We start from the raw sequence: 25144 nt of genomic DNA on the forward strand, positions 1-25144 counted from the left end.
CCTTTTTATAAATGGTGCTGTTAAGATATCTGTGTTTAGATATGTTCGTAGAATTAATGTTACAGTCTGGGTTCTAAAAAGCTGCTTGCATATTTTTTTCTTTTAATGCTAGTAGAATTAGATGTTCGAGACTAATAAAGAGGTTGACAGGAAGAAAGGCTGTAGATCTAGCATCCCACCATACTTGCCAGACCGGCAAGTACTCATTAGAAATACAACAGATTTTTGTCTGTGTGATTAAGGTGGCAAATCACGATTCTGCTACAACTGTACCAAAACAAGCCTGCTGATATTCCACTTACTAGTAAAGAGCCATGATGTATATATTCTGCTTTGAAAGCACTTGCAGTGTGCACTTTCACTTATATAAAACAGGTCAATAAGGGAATGATTCTTCTCATTACTCAAGGATTCTTTGTCACTACCAGATTCCAAGCAAAATTCCTTCACATTTGATTTTGCTGATGGCCCTAACACAGTTAAAGGGCGTTATAGAGGAAATGAAAAATTTAAAAGGGAGAGGGAGCGGCACAGCCTACAGGAGCAGCATTTTCTCTTGTACAATGGCTTTGTTTAAACTTGGTCTTTGGAAATTTTTCTGATAAATTAGAAAGATCTGCAGAGTTTTGTGTACAGTTTCATAAATACTACTGTCACAGTATCTTTTACTTGTGTTCATAGAACTAATGCTTTAGCTTTCTAGGTTCTAAATAGCTAGTTGCAGCAGATTTATCTTTAAATGCTAATAAAATTAGAAATTATGACTAGTTTATTTCTTTTTATTAGAAATGGAGGCTGAGGATTTAGGAAATAGAGAATTGACAATTGATTCCATAATGAACAAAGTGAGAGATATTAAAAATAAATTTAAAAATGAAGATCTTACTGATGAACTAAGCTTGAATAAAGTCTCTGCTGATACCACAGGTGAGTTCCCTTTAAGTACACTTTTAGACAAAAGGATGAAATGTTAAATATTATGTGTTCACATGTAAATTTCTCTTATTGATGCTTAGCAATTCAAATACATTTTACGTTTTAACCCTTTTGTATAGAAAGATTCCTACAGTTTTCTTTTTTAAGAAAGAAACTATTTATTTTTAAAGATTTATAACTTTATGCATGCAGGAGCTGGGGTGCAGGCCAGAGGTGAGAGGGAAGGAGAAGATTCACCAGAGACAGATTGGGGAGCAGAACAGGTGAATTGACTGAAATGCACTACTGAGGGGAGCAGGAGTGGGGCAGGCAGGTCTGCTGTGCCTTGTGGGTCACCTCCCTGGCTGGGGATGAAACAACTGCTGCAGTGGCTGTGGAGAGCTTCATAGTTCTGAGGTTCAACTTGTGTCACCAGGGAGACCCTAGCATCACTTATTAGAATGCTCAGGTAGTTTTCTTAACTTTAACATTATTGTCATTATTATGCCTACAATAGATATGCAGTTTTTCCATTCCTTTTTTGCTGGAAACTGAGAAAACACCATTAGTCTTTATAAAGTTTGTATATAAATTTAAGTCAAACACTCAATTAAAAAAAAATAATTTTGTGTTATTCTAGTATAATACACATGCCTGCCACCAATCACCAATAATCTTCCACCTAAATCCATTGGGCTCTCTGCCACTTATCCAAGATCTTGTGGCAGCCTCAGTTCTTCAGACATATCTGTTTTGGTTTGAGTTTTGTCCTTTGCTTTGTTTCTTTACAGTCTACAGAATGGTATCACTTGGTATCCGCTCTTCTGATTTATTTCACTTAGCATAATCCTTTCCAGTTTCATCCATGTTGTCATGAATGGTAATGGCAAGAGTTCAGATTTTTAAAGCATGGAATAGTATTCCATGATGTATATATACCACATCTTTATTCACTTGCCTGTTGTTGACACTTGAGTTGTTTTTATAACTTTGCTGCTGTAAAGAGTACTGTGGAGAACATTGGAGTGCACATATACCTTTGAACTGATGTTTTTATATCCCGTGGATGGATAGCTAGGAATATGATATTTCTAATATTTTGTGAAACCTCCATACTGTAAAACACTCAGTTTTTTTATTTGGAGATTCTTCCTTTAAATCCCATGGCTTTTTGCCCCTACTCTCCCTTTCTCATCTGTTTCAGTCATAACAGTTTCCCTGCTGGTCACCTATGTGTTAGCATAGCTCCTTTGCCTTAGTTATCTCTATCTTGAACAACTCTTCCCAGATACCTATCTCCCTCTGTTTCAACTGTCATTATAGTGGAGTCTCCCGTAACCCACCTATTTAAAATAGCAACCTCTGGAGTGAGTGTGTGTCCCTTCCCTCTTTCATCTTATATATGATTTACTCTTGTGTGTTTATTATCTATTTTTATCTATTATTATCTATTTTATCTATTAGTACATGAGCTTCATGAGGGCCTGGTTTTTAATCTTAACATTGTGCCTGGTACATAGTACATACTTAAGTAACTACTGAATGAGAATATTGAGTACAAATGCCCCAAGTTCAATACTATAGCTATAGCAAAAGATATTAATGCATTCACATTTCTTTCCTATATTTCATATTTTTAGGTCATTTGAAAATTAATGTTGGAAAAGAATTAAGTTTGTTATAGTTATGTTAACCATGAAATATATGAGGAGTTGAAGATAGAAAGAAGTGCCAATAATCTAGTCATGATAGATCATTTGAAATAAGCTAAATACCACTTATTTTGGTGTTAAGCAAATTCTTAAAAAAAAAAACCCATACTTTGTTATGTATATTTAAATAGCGCTAACATAGCTTGTACGTTAAAGTGGATATGTTCTTGTTTAAAATTCTTAGCACAGATTATAGCTTGAAGCTAAAATGTCATGAACAGGAAACTAAATTTAATAATTCAAGTTGTCTTTTTAAAGCAATTAACACTAATGAAAATAAAACATGAAAATTATGCAGAAATGTGGGTAATTTGGAGGGAGAAGAAAATTACTGTATTTGGTTCCTGTCTTGTAAACTGGTTTTGTTTGGTTGGCTTAAAAGTAGGTCTGAGGCCCTCTCTGGTAGCACAGTGGGTGGGGCACAGCACTAAGAAGCTAAAGTCACTTCAACATGAGTTCAATCCCCTACTCCAGAGGTGACCACAAGGTGCAGCGGACCTCTCCTGACCTGTCCACTGCTCCCCTCAGCAGTGTACTTCGTCAGTCAGCCTGTTCTGCTCCCTACTCTGTCTCTGGTGAATCCTCTCACCGCTCCAGCACTTCAGGCCTATACCCCAGTTCTGTGTGCATAAATAAATAAACCTTTTTAAAAAATTAAAAAAAAAAAGTGGATATGAGGTATAGGGAGATAATAATGTTAGATTACACAGGTGATAGTGGGAGGGCTTATATTTTCTTTGCATGATTAGTATGCTAGAATAAAATTACTCCACTAACACATGAAATTCTCTTAGATTACACAGAATTTTAAAAGCTGTTACTTTTTCTAATTTTTTCATTCCTTTGAAATAATGTAGTTTTTAAAATAAAATATACCTTCACAAAGATTTATAAGTAGTAAATAAGTCCCTTATATTTACATGAATTGTTAAACTTTTGAAAAGTTACTGTAAAGAGTTAATATATATTCATGCTGGTATATAAATGATTGCAATATGAAAAAGTGCAATTTGGCACTGGTTTTATTTTTCTTCTGTTTTACATTTTGTTCCCTTATTTAGATAACTCTGGAACTGTTAACCAAATTATGATGATGGCAAACAACCCGGAGGACTGGTTAAATTTGTTGCTCAAACTAGAGAAAAACAGTGTTCCCATGAATGATGCCCTTTTAAATAAATTGATCGGTCGTTACAGTCAAGCAATTGAAGCACTTCCTCCAGATAAATATGGCCAAAATGAGAGTTTTGCTCGAATTCAAGTGAGATTTGCTGAATTAAAAGCGTAAGTATTAGCATCTTAATTTCATTTAACTATGTCATGTAATAGCTTAATTACATTACATAAAAGTAAAATGAAATTGTCAGGATTACTTACCAGACTAGTCCTTTTTGACCACTTGTGTTTACAACTAATAGGTGAATAATGTATACTGTCTTTAATATGCACATTATTTCCTTTAAAATTAATTATCCTAGAGTCTTCCTAAATAAGAAAAGATTTTAGAAAACAATTTACTAGCATTTAATTTTATACAAAAAAAAATTTTAAATCCCATATCTTTTGGAAAATACAAAACTTAGGTAAACATGTCCTTTTTTCTTAAAACTTGACTTTGAAATCTCTATTACAGTATTCAAGAACCAGATGATGCACGTGACTACTTTCAGATGGCCAGGGCAAACTGCAAGAAATTTGCTTTAGTGCATGTATCTTTTGCACAGTTTGAGCTATCACAAGGTAATCTGAAAAAAATTCAAATCCCAATTTTAAGTAAAAGGTAACTTCCTGATGTAAGTTGCCTACATAAGCCACATACATGAAAAGTAGAAATAGGAAACAAAAGACATGAAAGCTGATCAGATGGGAATATGAGGGAATAATATCACCTAAATATAAATGCCAAGAGTATTTTTTTCTACTAAATCTTCCAATTATGGGAAGTAACCCAGGGAAATAAAAATGAACATGGTATTTGTACTATTACATTCCAGAAATACCTGAAAGACTGGCTTTTTCCCACTGAGTATTATGGGATAAAAGATAGAAGATATTTAAACTAGACTTAAAGCAAACTGTTTATATGTTATAGTTTCAGAACATCAAAATACATAATAGAACATAGCTATAGTATTGGTAGTAGCTTTTTTTTTTTTTAAGATTTATTGGATTGTAATAGTAGCTTTTAGGTCAAATTCAAGTTGTAATTATTTTAAACAAGGTTTGACTAGACTTTCAGGAAATATGCAATATCCTTGAAATCCTGCAATTTGGTGTGTATGTGTATTGTATGGGTAAACGATAGTCTAAGGTTTTTTACCAGATTCTCAAATGATCTGTGACCTTATTAAATTCCTAATTACTAGTTTAATCTAAGCTTCTCTTCTTTTGTCTTCTTAAAATGTTATAGTACATGAAATGCCACTACTCTAAATAAATGTTAACATTCTTGACTGTTGATGTAAAATTTGTAAATTGTCAGACACTAGAGGCCATCTCTTAACTTGTCTCTAAGTGCCAGTTTGCACAGGTTTGTGACTCTTGTAACTGTTGATAACAAAGATAATGAATTCTAAAGTAAATATATTGGATAAGTTTACAATTGGAAGAAAATTGGCAATTTTTCTGCAGTCTCTTATATTTATTTGTTGTTACAAATATAACTAAAATTGCAGCATTTACAGTATTAACTGGCCAAGAATCACTCCCCAATTCACTTGGACACTTAAAAATTTTAAAAATTTGGAGTGGTTTAGCTAAGTCTGATAGGGATAAATCAAACTATCATTACTTTTTTACATGAATCCTTTTGATGCAGTTCTTTAGCAAAAGATAATCAACATTAATAACTTCTAAATTATAAGTATAAATTGATGCTGTTGAAACTATTGTAACATGTAGGGCTTAATTTTTTTCTTCTTGCCACATTCTCTTAGATTTCTGTGTGTTTTTTTTAAGGTTTTATTTATTCATACAGAACTGGGGTACAGGCCAGAGGTACAGGGGCAGTGAGAGGATACACCAGAGACAGAGCCGGAAGCAGAATAGGCTGACTGCTGAAGTACACTGCTGAGGGGAGCAGTGGATGGGTTAGGAGAGGTCTGGCGCACCATGTGGGTCACCTGTAGGGTAGGTGGGGATCAGACTCATGCGGAAGTGGCTTTAGCTTCATAGTGCTGTGCTTTAACCTGCTGCGCCACCAGGAAGGGCCCAGGTTTCTGTTTTAGTTGGCCTTTACATTTCTTCTCTTCTGAAAATGGACAATGGTGAATAAACTAATGCATAGTGACATCAATTACCAGTTACACAAATACCTATTTAACATGAATTATTAGAAATGAATGAAAATGTGCTTATGAAATAATTTGTACGTGAGCCTTAGAATAATTATTTTTGCCTAAACCTTTTTAATTTTCCCTAGGCCCTATTAAATGAGTATATGGAGAGTAATGACTACTTAAAATAATGTTTTTATATTGTTAGGTAATTTCAAAAAAAGTAAACAGCTTCTTCATAAAGCTATAGAATGTGGGTCAGTGCCACGAGAAATGCTGGAAATTGCCATTCGGAATTTAAACCTTCAGAAAAAGCAGCTGCTTTCAGAGGAGGAAAAAAGTTTACCCGGTAAATGTATTGAAGTGTTCTAATATAAGTAAAAAGGTCTTTAGTGTGTCCATGAAAACTTTTTTTCTAATCAAGCTTATTGGTAACACAATGAAAACATGCAAACAGAACTTTGAGAGCAAGAGAATGACTTTGCTTTTAGAAATAAGGAATGTGGTTGTTTTTTTTTTTTGGAAGATTTACTTATTTGTGCATACAGAACACGGGTACAGACTAGAGGTATAGGGTCAGTGAGAGGTTTCACCAGAGATAGAGTGGGGAGCAGAACAGGCAGACTGATGACGTCCACTGCTGAGGGGACCAGCAGTCGGTCAGGAGAGGTCTGCCACACCATGTGGATCACCTCAGGGGCAGAAGTGGCTTTTAGCTTCTTAGTGCTAGTGCTGTGCTTTAATCCACTGTGCCACCAGTGAAGGCCCGGAATGTGCCTTTTTTTAGTCAGGAAACAGTTGCATAATTGTAAAAATTATGAAGTATATTTACAGAAATAACCATCATAACATCTTAATATCTACACATGATTTGAGGTCAAATATTTGCTGTGAATTAACTTTTAAGTATTCTTATTTGTAAGAATAGTTTTTTGTATATTCCTTTTGTCTTTACAAATTTAATTACTGTTTCAAATTTTTTGCAGCATTTACAGTATTAAGTGGCCAAGAATCACTCCCTAATTCACTTGGACACTTACAAAATAGGAACATCAATTGTGATTTTAAATCACAGACTACAAAAACCAGGTGTTTATACGGGTAAGGAGATGATCCATTTTGTAATGTACATCATGCATATATTTTATCTATACATTATACATGTTTCTGTTAGAGCTGTAATATGTTTTGTAGTTAAAGGAAACAAAAGAGTCAGTAATATTCTTTTTAAAATTGGGGGTATTTTCTTTCTGTTTAGAGAGAATGTGCCTCCTCAAGATTCAGAGATAGTTCATCGAAATCCCTTAAAACAAACAAACAAGCGGGTAAATTATCTTTATTTTGATTAAAGTGATAGTGTTGAGGTCTTTGTTTATTTCCTAGTTGGTTACATAATCTTTCAAAACATTTTTAGTCATGTCCATTTGGAAGAGTTCCAGTTAACCTTCTAAGTAGCCCAGATTATCATGGGAAGACAGATGGTTCAGCTGTACCAACTTTTACAAAAAGGTATGTTTGGGCTTTACTTTTACAATTTGTTTTCCATACTTGAAGACTGAGGGCAGAATGGTCTTCAAAGTTTTTTGCTATGTAATAGTAATCACTCAATTAACTGTCCGTGTAAGTAGACTCTTGTTTCTGGGTTCTCAATTCTATTCCAGTGATCTATGTTTTTTCTATTTCAATACCATACTGTTGATTACTATTTTTTTGTAGTATAACTCCAATGCATCTGTACTTTTTGTCAGTTACTTTGACTATTCAAAAATAATATACTGAAAAGAAATCAGACATTAAAATCACTTTGTTTTATGGATAATAGACAGACCTCTGGATCAGAATGCCGAGACAGAATTGTGCCTGGATGTAAATCAACTGTAAATGATTCCAGTGAATTGAGAAATTTAAAGGTATTTCAATTTTTAATTCAGTTTTTAAATCAGCAAGGGTTGCTGATCCAGAGTCTACGGATTTTTTTCCTGGGGGAAGGTGTCTAAAGTTTGTATATTTCCAAAAGTGTTCTTGAAGCCCCAAGATGGAGACCATTCGATGGGAAGTGGAAGAGAAGTGCTAAATTTTTTCTCAAAGATTGCTGTGATAGAGCAAAGACCAACAATCTCTTGGGATAACTGAAGTAGCAATTACTGTGCAGTGCTTAACATACTAATTGGTCTGGGTAGTAGCTAGGCGAGCCATTCTCCTCCACCCAGCTTTTGTTTCTTAGTATGTTTAATCATGAAATGGCACTGGCATCTTAGAGAAGAATGAGGCAGTAAAGTATGGAGCAGAAGTGACAGTTTAGGTAATCTTGATAATCTTGAAACATAGCAGAGCAACTTTGTATTGAACTTCTAAAACGGACACATTTTGATATTTAACCTTGACTAATGCTGCTATTTCTGGTGAAAAATATGTTTGTGAGTCTATGTGTATAATAGAGCAGATAATTTTCCTAGAAAGTCCTTTCACATAGATGACACTTTGGCATATTAAACTCTAAACAAATTAGTGCTTCTACTATTTATGGGACTTTATTTTATTTGATCTCTCTCTTTTTTTTCCTGTAGACTGTTAAAAATATCCATTCCAAGGAACCCATAATGTCAGGTGAGAAGAGTTCTGAAATAATTACTGATTCAGTAACCCTGAAGAATAGAATGGAATCAAGCCTTATAACAAAATTAGAAGGTAAGAGTGACAAAATAGACTTCCTTAATTTAGAAAACCCTGCTTGCAAAGCTTACTAACCACCTAAGAATTGCAGGGTTAAGATTATCTATGCCTCTTTGTCTTGTATTTCAGTTGAACTATGTAATGTATGAAAAGTATTGAATCTGTAGCAGAGAACGTGTATTTGTCTAAAAGATACATAAAAGGATTAGTGAAGAGAAAATAAAATGAAGCTGAGTGTTGGGAGTTTTATTTCTTTTTTTGGTTGCTTGGTAAATGCTTTCTAGAAAGGACAAAGAAACTGTTTATATGACAATTCTCTTTTATCAAGCATTTGACATTGAATATGGGAGCTATACTAATAAATATAATACTGGCTAGAAGGTAAAGGGTATCTCGAGCCATATAAATTAAATAAATATTCTTGCCTTTTGATGATAGCAACAAATATAATTTCAGAAACTAAAGAACATGAAGAACCAAAGGTTCTAGAAAGTACTCAGAAGCATTGGCAGCCTAAGAAAAATTCAGAATGTATAAACCAGAACCCTGCTGCATCTTTAAATCAGTGGCAGATTCCAGAGATAATCCGAAAACTTGATTCAGAGGTAACAAATGTAACACTGTCATTGTTTGTAATGTGCTAAAATAGTTTACCTAAAGTGATGTCTTAATATTCACAAAATACTGATCAGTGGTATCATAGGTTCAATAAGAGTATATGCCAAACTGAATTATTTTCTGTTTTCATTTGTTTCTAGATGGACTATCTATGCCAGTTTCTAAGTTGAAACAGTTTCTACAACAGACTATCTGACCTATAAAGCCTAATGTCTGTTATCTTGCCCTTTACAGAAAACAATATGCTCATCCCTGAGCTACTGCAATGTTGTACCGAATCATTTAACAATTTTCCATTTACATCCTCATGGATAAAATAGAAGAATGTAGGCTAGACATGGCTATGAATTTATAACATATATTGAGTGATTATTTCATGTGGCTAAGAACCATTTCAGAAGGAATGAATCCGGTAGACTATTGGAGAGGCGTGCCTATATGTACAGTCTATAGCTAAACTTTCTTCATTATTTTTTTAGGTTGTATTCTAACTAATTTTTTTCAAAGTTAAGTCTTAGGACCCCACCCACCTTTTATATTCTTAATTTCCAAGGCCACATTGTAGGTTAAGTATATGACTATTTATTAGAAGGTAAATCCAAGAAATTTTTTTTTTTGTAATTAAAGATTTATTTATTTGTGCATACAGAACTGGGGTACAGGCCAGAGGCTCAGGGGCGGCGAGAGGCTTCACCAGAGACAGAGTGGGAAGCAGAACAGGCATACGGATGAAGTACACTGCTGAGGGGAGCAGCGGGTGGGTCAGGAGAGATCTGCCGCGCCATGTGGACACCTCCGGGGCAGGCGGGAATCGAACTCATGCTAAAGTGGCTTTAGCTTCTCAGTGCTGTGCTTTAACCCGCTGTGCCACCAGGGTGGGCCCAAGAAATGTTTTATAATACTAATTTATTAAAAAGTAATAAACCTGGGCTCTCCCTGGTGGCTCAGTGGGTTAAAGTGCTGCCCTATAAAGCTCTCCAAAGCCACTGCAGTACAAGTTCGATGTCCAGCCAGAGAGCTGACCCACGTGGTGTGGCAGACCTCTCCTCACCTGCCCACTGCTCCACAGTAGTATACTTTGTCAATCTGCCTGTTGTGCTCCCCACTCTGTTTTTGGTGAATCCTCTCACCCACCACACCTCTGGCCTGTACCCCAGTTCTGTAAGCATAAATAAATAAATCTTTTAAAAAATAAATCTATGACATGAACATAGAAACACTTAAAAAATAAGTGTTTTTGTTTAATTGATGTGTAATAGACATATTGTTTCAGGTAGATAACAATGATTTGGGATCTGTCTGGTGGTCCCCACAATAAGTTTAACATTCATCTGTCTACATAGATGCAAGATTTTCTTGCAGTGAGAACTTTTAAGATTTGCTGTCTTAGTAACTTTAAAATAATGCAAAATAGTATTAACTGTAATTGCCATACTGTACTGGGAGTTTGTATTTTTTTTCAACCCTTTAATCTGTTTCACATTGCCTGTCTCTGGCAACCACCAGTCTATTCTGTATATTTACAAGTTTGCTGGATTTTTGTTTTTGTTTAAGGTTCCACATAAGTGAAAATATGAAGTATTTGTCTTTCAGTGTCTGGCTTATTTCCTCACATCCATTCAACAAATAGCCACTTTTTACATCTTTTATGGTCAAATAGTATTCCATTGTGTATTTATGTACATTTTCTACATCAATGGATACTCAAGTTTTTTCTGTATATATTCTTGTAAATAATGGCAGTTGTAAATAATGAACATGGAGTACAGATGCTTTTTTAAGTTAGTGTTTTTGTTCTCTTTAGGTGGGAAGTAGAAAAGCTGGTTCATGTGGTAGTTCTATAATTTAATCTTTTGAGCAACATTTATACTGTTTTCTATGGTGTCTGCTCTGATTTATACACCAGTGTTACATAAGGGTTCTTCTTTCTCTACATTGTTGACAACACTTCTTTTTAATAATAGTTTAACAGGTGTGAGATGACAGCTCAGGTGGTTTTGATTTGCATTGCCCAGAGCAACTTTTCATATGCCAGGTGGCCATTTGTATGTCTTTAGAAGAATATTTAGGTCTTCTGCCATTTATTTCTTTTCAGTGTGCCATTGTTTTACATCCTTGTTAGTGTTTTGACAGTGTGTACATCCTCAGGTGTAGTCTTTGTAGCACTCCTACCACTAAAGCACCCATACTCCTCTCTTGTAGGTCATTGTGCTAGTTCCCTCAGCCTCCGCTGCTGCCTCCTCCTCCTCTACCTCTTCCATTTCCTCTTCCTTCTACCCTGAATATCTTGAATCTATGGTCAGTTTTCAAGGGTTGGTTTAATTTGTCTTTGTCTTTGGCCTTTGGTTTTTTTATATTCCACGTTTAAAGTATTTGTCTTCTCCTTTCCATTGTTTAATCTACTTCTTGTTTTACTGTTATGTGAGTTTTATGAAATTTGAGTCTTAACCCTTTGTCTTGTGCATGGATGTACATATATCTTCCAATAGGTTGCCTTTTCATTTTGTGGATAAGTCTCTGTTGTGTGAGGTAGGTAGCTCCCTTTATTGTTGCTTGTGTTGTCTTTGTTTTTGATATCATATCCAAAAAATTCATTAAATTCTCTTATCAAGAAGCTAAACTTCTCTTTTCTTCTATGAGTTATATAGTTTCAGTCTTTAACTCTTTAATCCATTTTGAGTTTATTTTTGTGTATATTGTAAGATAGTGATCTAATTTGATTACTTTGTAGCTAATAATAAATTACATTTTTTGAAGAGACTATTTTCCATTCTTGGTTCCATTGTCATAAATTAATTGACCATATATTTCTAGGCTCTCTATTTTCTAGAGCTGTGTTTCTATCTTTCTCCTGGTACATTCTGTTTTGAATACTATTGCTTTGCTTGAAATTATGAAACATGCTGCTCCAGCTTTAACAGTTTGGGATCTTTTACAGGTTCCATACACATTGTAAGGTGGTTTTATCTACTTCTATAAAATTGTCTGTGGAATTATGATAGAGATTGTGTTGACACTAATGGTTGTTTTATGTACTATTGGCACTTTAACAATATTTTTCCTGTACATAAACATTTCTGTCTATACTTATTTGTGTCTTTACTTTCTTTTATCAGTGACTTTTAGTGAGTATATACCTCTTTTACTCCCTTAGTTTAATTTATTCCTAGGTATTCTATTCTTTTTGATGTGGTTGTTAATGTAAATATTTTCTTAATTTCTCTTTTTGATAGTTTACTATTAGTGTGTAAGTACACCAAATTTTTGCATATTGATTTTGATTCCTGCAATTACTATAGCTAGCATTTTTTTAGTGGACTCTTTTAAGGATTTCCCATGTATATTACCATGTCATGTGCATATAGTGACAGTTTTATTTCTTATTTTACAATTCTGGGTGTCTTAAATATTCACCACCCCCACTACCCCCTCCCACCGCCCCCGCCTGATTGCTCTGGCTACAACTTATAATACTGTGTTGCTTGAGAGTGGTGAGGATGGCATTCTCTGTGAATAAAAAGTGTTTTACAAAACAAAGTAATTTCAGTACGAAGATTGACATTTTTAATTTTATAATTCTTTAATGATTGGCATCTTCAAATCTTAGGAAAACTCCATTATATCTCATGAAAGAAACCAAAAAAGACACATTTTTTCAGTCTATGAAGATAGTTTTGACCTCTCAGACTCCTTGGATGGATCTTGGGAGCCTTGTCTCCCTGCTCTTCCTTGATAATAACAAATACTAGATGGAAAAAGCTTTCTTGCCAAGTTGAATCCTGGATCATACTAAGCAGCATCTCTTGAAGCTTGTAAACCAAAGGATAATTAAGGAGACTCAAAATATTTTGTCATCAGGGAAATGTAAATCAAACCAAAATGAGTTATCACTTCAAATCCACTTATTGACTCTAGTTAAAGAGACAACAGCAAGCATTGGTGAGGGTGTAGATAAGTTCCAATATTTAACACACTGTTGGTGAGAATATAAATGTCATTTGGAAAATGGTTCCTTAAAAGAAACATAGGTTAACATCTGATCTAACAGTTCTATTCCCAGGTGTGTACTTAAGAAAACTAAAAGCATATATCCGCACAAAAATTTGTATATAAATATTCACTGGAAAGTATTAATTGCCAAAGAAATATAGATGTAACTCAAATATCCACTAACTTGGGTGAACAAACAAAATATAGACTAAATTTATTATTTCATTTTATTATTCAACAATAAAAAGTACTAATGAATGCTGCAACATGAATGAACTTTGAAAACACGTGAACTGAAAAAAGGCAAGGCCATATATTAAAGTGATCCATTTATAAGACATGACAGACTAAGCAAATCCACAGATATAGAAAGTAATTTAGTGATTACCAGACCTAGGAGTAGTGGAGAATAGGGAGTGACAGCTAATGAACACAGATTTCTTCTTAGAATGATGAAAATGTTCTGTAATTAATTGGTGGTAAGAAAAACAGAATGAGGAATACATTAAGGTTCCCAGCAACCCTTTCAAACAGAGGTGGTTATTGTGTCACACTCCCTCTTATAGCTATCAGGGCCCCATTGCTATAGTCAGACCATTCTTCCCTTACAAAAGAGAAAACATATCCCTTGTGGCTATGTCATCCTGGTTCTCCCACATTGCTGTCATCTCTGAACATCTTAGTAATTTCCCATCATCCCATCTGTATCATTTCTTTTTACTTTAACCTAACAACTGGGATTTTTATTTTTTTTTTTTGGTTTACTTCTACACCTCTGTATCACCAGTCCTATATCTGGTCTCCAAATTCATAACTTCTTCCTCCCTTATTTCCTTATTTTTATTTTAGCACTTATTCCTATAATATCAATTGTGATCTCCCAAATTTCACGTACAAACTGCCATTTCCCCTTTCCTTGCTTAAAAATAATCATTCTACATTAGTTTATCAGTACCATCCTGCCCATTAATCCAAATTTATACATTAAGAAATTTTTAAATATGAAAAGGTTATCTAGGAAAAGAGATGAAGTACTTAGCAGTCTTTAAAAATTTACAGCACTGAAATGTAAAAATTAGAATAGATTTACCCACTATAGTTCTTGGGAGCATAATTGAGCCAGTGAGTTGAAATTACAACAGAGAAGCTGATTTTAAAAAGCTGTAAACTTGCAAATATTTTCTAATAACTAAAGCTGTCCCCAAATTGAAATAAACCTCCTTAGTACTGAGTGCTTAGTAACTAATAGAATTAAAAGGCAACATGGGTGATTCTCTATTTGGTTGAGATGCTGCATAATAGGGGTTGGCAAACTTTCTGTAAAAGATTAGTGGACTTTGCAGGCCAGATGTTCCCTATTGCAACTACTTACCTGTACAACAAAGTGTAAAAGCATCTGTAGACTCTAGATAAATAAATGGACATAGCTTTGCTCCATTAAAACTTCATTTATCTATAAGAACAGGTAACAGACAGGATTCATTCAACAGGTTATAATCTGCACTAGGAGATTGTTTACTCATCATTACTTTAGGATTTGTATGATATAAATTCTACAGTTCTGAGTATCCTATAAAGAACACTGGATAGGTTATTGGCTATTTTAAATTTTGCTAAATAGTATTTAGCCGTTTCCCCTGACTCAAAAGTGGGAAATATGATTTTACTGATTAAAGAAAGACCAGTTTTCAGAAATACAGAGTACTTCTTTAGATTGTAAAAGTTCGATGTTAGTAATAATACCCCTGATGGGAGACATCAGCTCCTGTGTGCCTTCTCTTTAGTTTTACTCCTTTGAGCAGAGTATAATGCTCTTCAGAATTTAGAATAAAAGACGTATGCTAAAGTTAATTGAAAGTCTGCAGTACTCCGCCTTATTTTTGTATGATTTGTATTTCACATTCTTGTCTGATGAATTTATGCTGCAAAAACCATTGATCAGTTGGCAACTGTGCTGTTTTTTATTTTGGTTTAGCAAAAACAAACCACTTTTGAGCAACCTGCCTTTTCAATGTCAAAGCAGTCACCACCAATATCAGCACCTAAATGGATTGACCCAAAATCTATTTGTAAGACTCCCAGCAGCAATACCTTGGATGATTATATGAGTTGGTAATTACTTTTTCTTGTTCACATGGATTTTGGGGGAACGTGGGAAGTCATAAATCTGAAGATAAATCTGCCTCTGTTGCTTTTAAGATTCTCCAAATTCATATTATTTTCCTTAGCATCAACTTTTTTTTTTAAGCTAAAAGAGAAGGGGAAGGAGGCTACAATAAAAGTCTATCATGTTATAATCTCCATCTACAACCTATATATACTGTCAGCATACAAAACTTGCATTGCCACCTGGATACTTCGAAAATTGAGAAATATTTTAAAAGTTAGCATTCTTGGGCTCTCCCTGGTGGTGCAGTGGGTTAAAGCACGCATTATGAAGCTTTCTGAAGCCATTGTGGCACATATTCGATCCCCAACCAGGGAACTGACCCACATGATATGGCAGACCTAGACCTCTGCTGAGCTACCCACTGTTCCCCTCAGCAGTGTTCTTTGTCAGTCTGTCTGTTCTGCTCCCCACTCTCTCTGGTGAATCCTCTCACCTCCCCTGCACCTCTGGCCTATACGCCAGTTCTGTAAGTATAAATAAATCTTTTTTAAAAAAAAGTTAGCATTCTTAGAGCAAACAGAGTGTAGATGGTTTTTATAGTGGAGGTGCTATTAATTGGAAAAAGTTTTTCGAAAAGGTTGCTTGTCACATAGTTCTGGGGATTTTCTTGAGTGGATGATTAAAGAAATCTGTTAATTGGTGCTGGTTGGTAGAAACGAAGATACTACAAAATCAAATTAATGACATTTCAAAGAAAGGAAATAAAGGGATGTGGTACATCATATTTAGTGATTAATTTTCAGTATTCTCTTGTCTTACAGGATAACTTGAGCCCATAATGTTTTTTGCTATTTAATTTTGTCATTGTTATTTTAATCTTATTAAAACTGGCCTTAGAGGTTGTATTGACATAATATCTTACATATTAGATTTAATTTTGCTATATATTATCTCATTTTATTATACTTAGAAAAGTTTTAAAGTTTACTTTTATTTTGTGTAGGCCAAAGGTGCAGGGGGTGGGGTAGAGTGAGAAGATTCACCAGGACAGAGGGGGGAGCAGAACAGGCAGACCTACTGAAATACACTGCTGCGGGGAGCAGTGGGCAAGACAGGAGGTCTGTGCCATGTGGATCACCTTCCTGGCTGGGGATCTAACTCATGCAGAAGTGACTGGCAATAGCTTCACGTACTGAGACCTTAACCCCTACACCATCAGGAGGCCCTGTACTGAGAAAAGTTTAAAGAATGATTGCTAACTAAATATTGAAGTAATTAGTTCTTGATTGCTAACTAAATATTGAAGTAATTAGTTCTTCTGAAATTAGGTTATTGTCAACAAGCAGTTGTAAAATGCCTTGATACTGGCTGGGTTCCTGGTGTTGAGAATAAAATAGTAAATATGATAAGCAGTTCACAAAAGTGGACTAAACAGCTTTTAGCTCAAAGACCAAACTTTTCTGATATAATTTTCTTTCAGATATTGCTAGAATGCTAACATAGAACATTATTTATCAAAAGCACTCATAAAATCTATTATGATCAGTCGTAAGGTGGCTAAATTCTTACAAAATAACTACATCTCCATATATTAAATGGTGTTTATTTTACTAATAGGGACTTCTTGTCTAGGGACAAAAGTTTATTTTCATCAACAATTCCTCTACTCTTCCCAAATGAAATTTCTCATGATGGTTTATCTAGAGTAAATAACTCAGTATATTCTGAAAACTGACTTTGAGTCTGTTTTATTTGACATTTTTAACTTTTATCCTCCTTTTAAAGTCACATAAAACGTGATTTAGATTCCTGTTTCTTAAATTAGAATGTTTTAAGTTAAAAATAAGCTTTTCCTAGTTTTAGAACTCCTGTTGTAAAGAATGAGTTTCCACCTGTTTGTCAGTTGTCTACACCTTATAGCCAACTCGCGTGTTTCCAGCAGCAGCAGCAGCAGCAAATACTCACCACTCCACTTCAAAATTTACAGGTTTGTAAGATTTATAATGATATATGTTAAGATAGAAGTATTAAAGATTTTATTTTGCCAGAGAGTACATTATTACTTCTGTTAAGCAAAGCTCATGTTTAGATGTCATCATAAGGATGCTTTGTGATTTTTAAGATGATAGTTCTTAAATCCTAATGATTTCTTACCTAATGATAGTTCTTAAATCCTAATGATTTTCAGAAAGAAAATTTGAAAGAAACTGTTGAATCAACCCTAGAGGTTAAAAGAAGTTTCTTTCAACCCTAGAGGTTAAAGAAGTTAGAATCCTTACCTTTTATATAATGTAGAAGACTGCATAAGAGATTCTCTCATTTGGGATCTTGAATTTAAATAGATGTTTAGTTAGACCTGTTTTAGCTTGGTTAATCAACTAATCAGGTGCTCTGTGTCTTCGGCTTCCTTCATAGTTTAGAATAAGTCCTCCCACAGCACTGCATCTATTCAAAGCAATTATAGGTCTAGAGAAAACTCCAGCATAAGAAAAAGAAAGGGGACCATAGAATGTCACTTGAAAGTTTACTGCGAAAGATGCTGAAGTAACTTGTTGACCATCATCCAACAAAGAAGGGGGCATTGTTGAAGTTTACATTTGTCTAGGCCCTGGAGCTCTTAGCTCCTTAGCACACTTCTTTCTTTGTAATGTAATATTAAGTGAAAAGAATATAGATATAATTGTGTATATATATTAAAGTATGGAGGTAAAGAAGTTTTAAGGAAAAAGAGTAAGGTGGAAAGTGATAGCTTATGAATTTGTGTGTTGGATAATAAGTGAGGTTTCTTTGCCTTAAATTTTCTATTTATGTATCTATTAAGAAGTAAAGGTGAGTTATAGGGGTTGTCTCTTGTTTCTTTGACTAAAGCATACAAAGTAAATATTTAAGATAATTTCAAAGTTAGAACCCTTTCACTACACTAGATGCAAGCTAGTTTCACAGGCACATTCTTTGAACCTTTGAATTTTTATAAATTTTAATTCAGATTTCAGCATCTTCAACAAATGAATGCATTTCAGTTAAAGGAAGAGTTTATTCCATTCTAAAACAGATAGGAAGTGGAGGTTCAAGTAAGGTAAGTATATTAAATATTAAAGAAATAAATATTTTAAGCTTTTTTTTTTTTTGGCCACCTTTTTAGGCTTTTTTTTCTTAACTTCTAGGGACCCATACTGGGAATAAGGGAAAAAGTCCTTCTCATTCTCTGCTCCCATCTCTTCCCACCTAATGACATATCTCTTTAGACTAGTCTTTTAATTCCAATTTTTTCCTCTTCCCCGCAAATTCCTATTTTTCCAAATTTCTTGCCTAACATTAACATTGACTTGAGATTGGCAAATTATAGCTATGTTAAAGAATCTTTCTAAAAGTCAAACCATGATGCAAATATAACTAGTATGCTTTGGATGATTCAACAAGATTTTTTTTTTTAAGCAAATGATCTTTTTTTCCCAAGATTTATTTATTTATGCATACAGAATTGGGATACAAGCCAGAGGTGCAGGGGTGGTGAGAGGTTCACCAGAGACAGATGGGAACAGAACAGGCAAATCGACAGTACACTGCTGAGGGGAAGCAGCGGGCGGGTCAGGAGAGGTCTGCTGCGCCATGTGGATCACCTCAGGTGCCGGGTATCGAACTCACACTGAAGTGGCTGCAGCTAGCTTGCAGTACTATGTCCTAATCTGTTGCGCCACCGGGAGGGCCCATGATTCAGCAAGATTTTTAATTAGTGGATTTGGTTTGCATTTTTCAAAACCTAATAATTTTTAATTTTTGGAACTGGAATAAATCATTCCTAAATTTATTTAATTCCAGATTTATATGGTTTTAGTTTTCTGGATGGAAGACATCTCAAAAGAATTCTCATTCTGTTTTCTTAAATCCACTTATGTTAGATTTTTACCTTTATTGCATAATAAAACCATTGTTATATCAAGATTACTGGTGACCTCTGAGTTTTTGTCAAATCTAATTCCTAAGTTTCAATTTTGGGTTACTTAGCATTTGGCATACTTTTTTTTTTTTTTTTCATTGAAAATGTTTCCCCCATTTAGCTTTTCTCAGTTTACCTCTCCAACTGTTTAGTCCTTTTCAGTCTTCTAACATGTTCCTAATCTCAGTGTTGTAAGACCAGATGACTCATACTTGACCTCTTCTCTCTCAACTTACTCCCTTAGTGTCCCTTAGTGTTAAATACCATGTATTGCTGACAAGCATATGTGTTTAAATATATGTTCCAGCTCATAACTCTTCCTTCAATTTTAGGCTTGTATACCTTGTATATTTGACTGCTCAGCATCTCTTCTTGAATGTCTACCAGACATTTAAAATTTATTATGTGCCAAACATATCTTTTTGTTGTATTTTCTCTCATTTTCAGTAAATGCAGCACCATTCTACAGTTGCTGGGCCAAAAACCCTGCAGTCAAGTCACCATTGATGCAATTTACTCCCACATATACATACAGTTAATCAGTAAATCTTGTTGGTTGTACTTCAGAGATAATCCAGAATCTTTATTTCTCCATCTCCACTATTACCACTCTGGTTAAAACAATTATTGTCTTTTCACCTAGATTGTTACAGTAACCTTCTAAGTGGTTTCATTGACTCAATCATTTCTCTCCTGGTCTACTTTACATTAATACTCGTTTTCCAACAGATATCCTCACATCTTTGTCCAAGCCTCTCTTTTGACCACTGTCTTTAAAATTATAACTCACACCTTTTGCTTGCCAATGCACTCCAGTCCCCCTTCGTTTTTCTTGTTAGCTCACCTAGTACGTTCTATAGTTTATTTACTTGGTTTCTTGTTTGTGTCCCCATGCAGCTGAATGTAGTTCCATCAGGATTTTTGCTGCATTATCTATAGTAAGTGCCTAGGACATGACAGAGACAGAAATATTCGTTAACTAATGAACGGTCCCTTCTCAGCTGTTTTGCTATATATTTATTGTCAAGATGAAACAAAGCTTAATGAGGTCATTTTAAGTTTTATTATAATTTCTTAACCAGTTCACAATTTATACTAGGCTTTCTTAAGACTAGCTTGTTAACTTATTGTAAGTAAGTTATATATTTTCATGTATAACAGTTGTTCAGTAGTATTTGTTTTCTGTATGCATTTTCTTTCTCTTGCTTCAGATTTCAGACATGGAAATAAGGGAGCAAAACATTTATTTTTATCAACATATTAGGACAATTACCTAATTTAGTTGCTTAATAGAAATTCCTTGATAAATCTATTTCTTATTAGTTATTTGGCATAATGTGAGATATTTAGTGGTTTATTTTCAGTGACTGTAAATTACTCTCTTTTTTTAACTGAGGTAATACTGCGGTATCCCCATCAGGCATTACCACCATAGCGCACCATCACTAACAAATCCCTACTCCCCAACTCTAGATCACTGTGCTTCATTCTGACTTTGATCTTCCTGTCTCCCTCCCTTGTGGTTTCAGTTCTGTAATCAGCTATCAAGGATTACTTTTTCAACTTGTCTTTTTCTGACTATTAGTTAATTTATAATCCACATATTAGTTCTACCATCTTGTGTTTATCTTTCTATTTCAGGCTTTTTTTGCTTAGGTATCCTTTCAAGCTCCATCCATGTTGCTGAAAATGACATGCGTTTATCTTTTTTATTGCTGAGTAGTATTCCACCGTGTAGATATGCTACATCATCTGTTTCACTCATCTGTTCTTTGGCACTTAGGTTGTTTCCATAATTTAGCTGTAGTATATATAATGCCACAACAAATATGGGAGTGCAATTTTACTTTTGAATTAGTGTTTTTGAACTTTTTTGGTAAGTGCCTAGAAGTGGAATTACCAGGTCAAATGGCAGGTCCATATTTATTGTTTGAAACACCTTTGTACTGCTTTGCACAATGGCCAGACTAACTTGTATTCTACCTACCCAGCAGTGTAGAAGAACTCCCTTTTCTCTGAATGTAGAAAAATCTTTATAGCGTTTTAACAATTTTTCTTAGGAGTATAATGAAGATGTAAGCTTATTTAGGTCAAAGGCCAGGTGATAAAGCCAGGACTAACCCACATTTTCTTAATGCAGAGGGAAACATACTTCAAGAAACTAATACTCTATTCAGTCTATCCTAGAGTTTAAATAGTGACTAACTTAGACTATAGTCCTAGCATTTAGAAAGGTCATGGGGCTAATAGGAATGAAGAGACTGATCTTTCTAGTTCTTTCACTAACTTATGCTAAAGCCCAGAAATTTTAAATCTGACACTAACTGTGTGCAGTGGAAATAAGGGCCACCTAATCCAGCCAGCCCATCAGGTGCTGCTAGAGTTTTACCCAGAGCCGATCCAGTAAGAAAGTAAAAACAGATACAGGCAAAAGTTAATTTAAAATTTTTCATTTGTGGCTCTCCCTGGTGGCGCAGCAGGATAAAGCACAGCACTAAGAAGCTAAAGGCACTTCCGCATGAGGTCAATTCCCACCTGCCCCGCAGGTAACCACATGGCATGGCAGACCTCTCCTGACCCACCCGCTGCTCCCCTCAGCAGTGTACTTAGTCAATCTGCCTGTTCTGCTCCCCACTGTCACTCACTGCCCCTTAGCCTCTGGCCTGTACCCCAGTTCTGTATGCATAAATAAATCTATTTTTTTTTTTGATTTTTTTTTATTTGCTCATATTTTGAGTTTGTGTTAATGTTGTTTTAATACACTACAAATTGCTTTCCTGATATACCTGAGAATTTTAATGTTTAAAGATAGATACTTTTATCTGTTCTAAATGTCTTTAAGCATAGTAGTTAGCATTTTCTGCATTTCAAATAAACTCAGTCATATTTCCAACCCTGTATGGTACATTCTACTAACATTTTAATTGTATTAAAATGAAGTAGTAGATATTTTCAGCTCTCTTGAAATTTATAAGGCTTTTTACCTTTAATCGAATCGTTTAATGCTACTTAAAATCCCATCTCTTTCCTTGCCATTTTCTGCTACCTCTGAACTCTATCATTATTTTGTACCCTTCCTCTAATTTGCTGAGTATACAAGTAAATTCAATAATATCTTGTTAGAGCTTTGTATTTAAATTTTTTGTTTAGTAACTAATACTGTATCTACCAACCTCATAGCTTCTTCTTAGTTCCTTTGCAATGCATAAACCTATACCCCTTGGCTCTTTCTTATTCCTTGCTAGTATCTGTTGGGTAGTCAAGACCAAAAGGCTTTTAAATAAATGGTGTTTTTTATTTTAGTGTGTCAGAAAAAAATTTTTCTTCTTTATATTGGCATTTTGTTTTCGGATTCTTGTATTTTTACACGCCCTATCTGGTTGCATGCTTGCTAAAAGTTAGATACACTAGCCTTGTTTTCCACTTTTTGAAATGTATTATTTTCCCTATCTGTATTGCTTAGAAGTAAACTGTTATAATTTTACCATAGAGATCCTGACAACATGCTTATAGGAACATCTTGCTGTCTACTTGACTTTGAAAATTGGACCTAGTCTATTTGGCACACTAAATATACTGGTAGCTTATAATTAGAATATATTTTTAAATATTTTTCACCTAAATGAAGCACTATGAAAAACATACCTGTAAACTTAATTGACTTATTTTTCATAGCCCGTAATCTTTTAACTCTTTTTAGTGTCTTTTCTTTAGGTATTTCTCTGATTAAGACATCTAACAGAATTCTGTGAATGGATATGAAGTTTAAATTACCTTTCTTATATATCAACATAGAAACAGTTTAAATTTAATGCCTTTGAGTTATTGAATGACTGCTGTCATAGGTAGTTGAAAATGAACTATATACGCTAATGTGTTTTTTTCTTCTGTACTCAAAATAAGCCCAGACAATTATTCATAGCAGTATTCCTTAACCTAAACTTTTGTCTAATAAATTTAGAAGTATTATGATGTTGTGTGTGTGTGTGTGTGTGTGTACACACAGAGAGCGAGAGAGAGAAAATATATATAGTGTTCTAAACTTTCTCCTTTGTTTTACTGTATAGGTGTATCAGGTGTTGAATGAAAAGAAACAGATACATGCTATAAAGTATGTGAACTTAGAAGAAGCAGATAATCAAACAATTGACAGTTATCGAAATGAAATTGCTTATTTGAATAAACTACAACAACATAGTGATAAGATCATCCGACTTTATGATTAGTAAGTATTTCTCTTTAATTTATAAAACATTTCTTGTGTTATAATAATTAGGTGCTTCATAAATCTCAACAATAACCTAACCATTTATTGTTTCATTGGTTTACTTGTTTTTAATGGCAGTGAAATCACAGACCAGTACATCTGCATGGTAATGGAGTGTGGAAATATTGATCTTAATAGTTGGCTTAAAAAGAAAAAATCCATCAATCCATGGGAGCGTAAGAGTTACTGGAAAAACATGTTGGAGGCAGTTTACACAATTCATCAGCATGGTATTTTAATATTTCTTTATATGAAAGTTAAAATATTTGTTAAGTGTCATCTTAGAGATATAAGTACACCTATCTTTTTTTTTTTTTTTTTAAGATTTATTTATTTATACATACAGAACTAGGGTACAGACCAGAGGTGCAGGGGTGGTGAGAGGATTCACCAGAGACAGAGTAGGGAGCAGAACCGGTCGACTGGCGAAGTATACTGCTGAGGGGAGCAGCGAATTCTGCTGCACCATCTGAATCATCTTTGTGGGCGGGGATTGAACTCACACTGAAGTAGCTTAACTTCTCAGTGCTGTGCTTTAACCGGCTGCGCCACCAGGGAGGGCGCATACACCTGTAATTTTAAGGTAATAGTTTTTGGTACCTTTAGGCTAGATAAACTAAATACTTGGAAGTTTCTAAGATGAAGAAACAAAACCATTTCTTTATAACACTATTAATCAAAGAATATAGGCTATGAACTCAAGTCTCCAAATCCATAATGCAAACTATATCTTTCACACATTAACACATTTCATAACCCTGGGTCTCCAAATACTTGGATTATAGAAGATTATTCTTAACTGTTAACTCAACCTTCTGGGTGGATTTTTTGCTTTACTTGGACATAGGGGTGGAAAGTTTTGTTCTTTTTAGGGCTTATCTGCCTTTACTTTAGTCTTAAGTAATTTAATTGTGATCATTGTAATTTGTCTTGCAATGTCTTCCCTTCCAAGATTATGTCTGTTAATAAACAGACATGTTAGAAGCATTAGGGTCTTACCATCTGGCAGTATAATTTACAGTGCACGTTAGTGGGTAGTGAATCTCAGACTGCATGTGTTCAATTCATGGCTCTGTTGCTTATACTATATGAACTTGAACAAATTCCTTAAGTTCTTTGCCTTTGTTCCTTCACATAAAATGGGAATCTTGGAATTTTTGGTATGAGGATTAAATAACTCTATACAAACAACAAGCACAGAATAGTGGCTGACATATAGCAAGTCCTTTATGTTTGTAGAATGTATTGAAAATAAGTCATTTTATCGACTAAATAACAGGAATCAACTTGGCAGTACATTGTGAATTTTTTTACACATCAGCTGTTTTATGTTGTTAATATTATAATGGACTTTTTTATTTTGGAGGCATTGTTCACAGTGACCTGAAGCCTGCCAACTTTCTGATAGTTGATGGAATGCTAAAGCTAATTGATTTTGGGATTGCTAACCAAATGCAACCAGATACAACCAGTATTGTTAAAGACTCCCAGGTAAGACTTAAATGGTTTCTTACCACAGAGTTCAATTCCTTTTCTTTTTTTATTTTTACCTACTTCATTTTTAAAGGATTTGGTGCATTTTTATAAGAATATTACTATAATTATAAAAACATAGCAAAATATAATTAGAACAACTTAGTATAAAAG

At 34.4% G+C, this 25144-nt stretch overlaps 1 protein-coding gene across 1 annotated transcript in view; it reads left to right on the forward strand.

Moving 5' to 3' along the window:
• Window positions 1–788: 788 nt before the first annotated feature.
• The window catches only part of TTK (TTK protein kinase), a 33338-nt gene continuing 8982 nt past the window's right edge, over window positions 789–25144 (forward strand). Inside the window, exons 1-16 of the mRNA XM_004674053.2 lie at window positions 789–927; window positions 3689–3911; window positions 4261–4367; window positions 6111–6251; window positions 6889–7003; window positions 7161–7227; window positions 7317–7411; window positions 7725–7812; window positions 8470–8590; window positions 9032–9180; window positions 15159–15295; window positions 17151–17280; window positions 18280–18369; window positions 23298–23455; window positions 23576–23727; window positions 24864–24988. Of these exons, the coding sequence (XP_004674110.1) occupies window positions 789–927; window positions 3689–3911; window positions 4261–4367; window positions 6111–6251; window positions 6889–7003; window positions 7161–7227; window positions 7317–7411; window positions 7725–7812; window positions 8470–8590; window positions 9032–9180; window positions 15159–15295; window positions 17151–17280; window positions 18280–18369; window positions 23298–23455; window positions 23576–23727; window positions 24864–24988 (2037 nt within the window). The remainder of the gene's footprint in view (window positions 928–3688; window positions 3912–4260; window positions 4368–6110; window positions 6252–6888; window positions 7004–7160; window positions 7228–7316; window positions 7412–7724; window positions 7813–8469; window positions 8591–9031; window positions 9181–15158; window positions 15296–17150; window positions 17281–18279; window positions 18370–23297; window positions 23456–23575; window positions 23728–24863; window positions 24989–25144) is intronic.

Source organism: Condylura cristata, unplaced genomic scaffold, assembly GCF_000260355.1.
Source record: "Condylura cristata isolate star-nosed mole 26May11 unplaced genomic scaffold, ConCri1.0 scaffold00001, whole genome shotgun sequence".
NCBI lineage: Eukaryota > Metazoa > Chordata > Mammalia > Eulipotyphla > Talpidae > Condylura > Condylura cristata.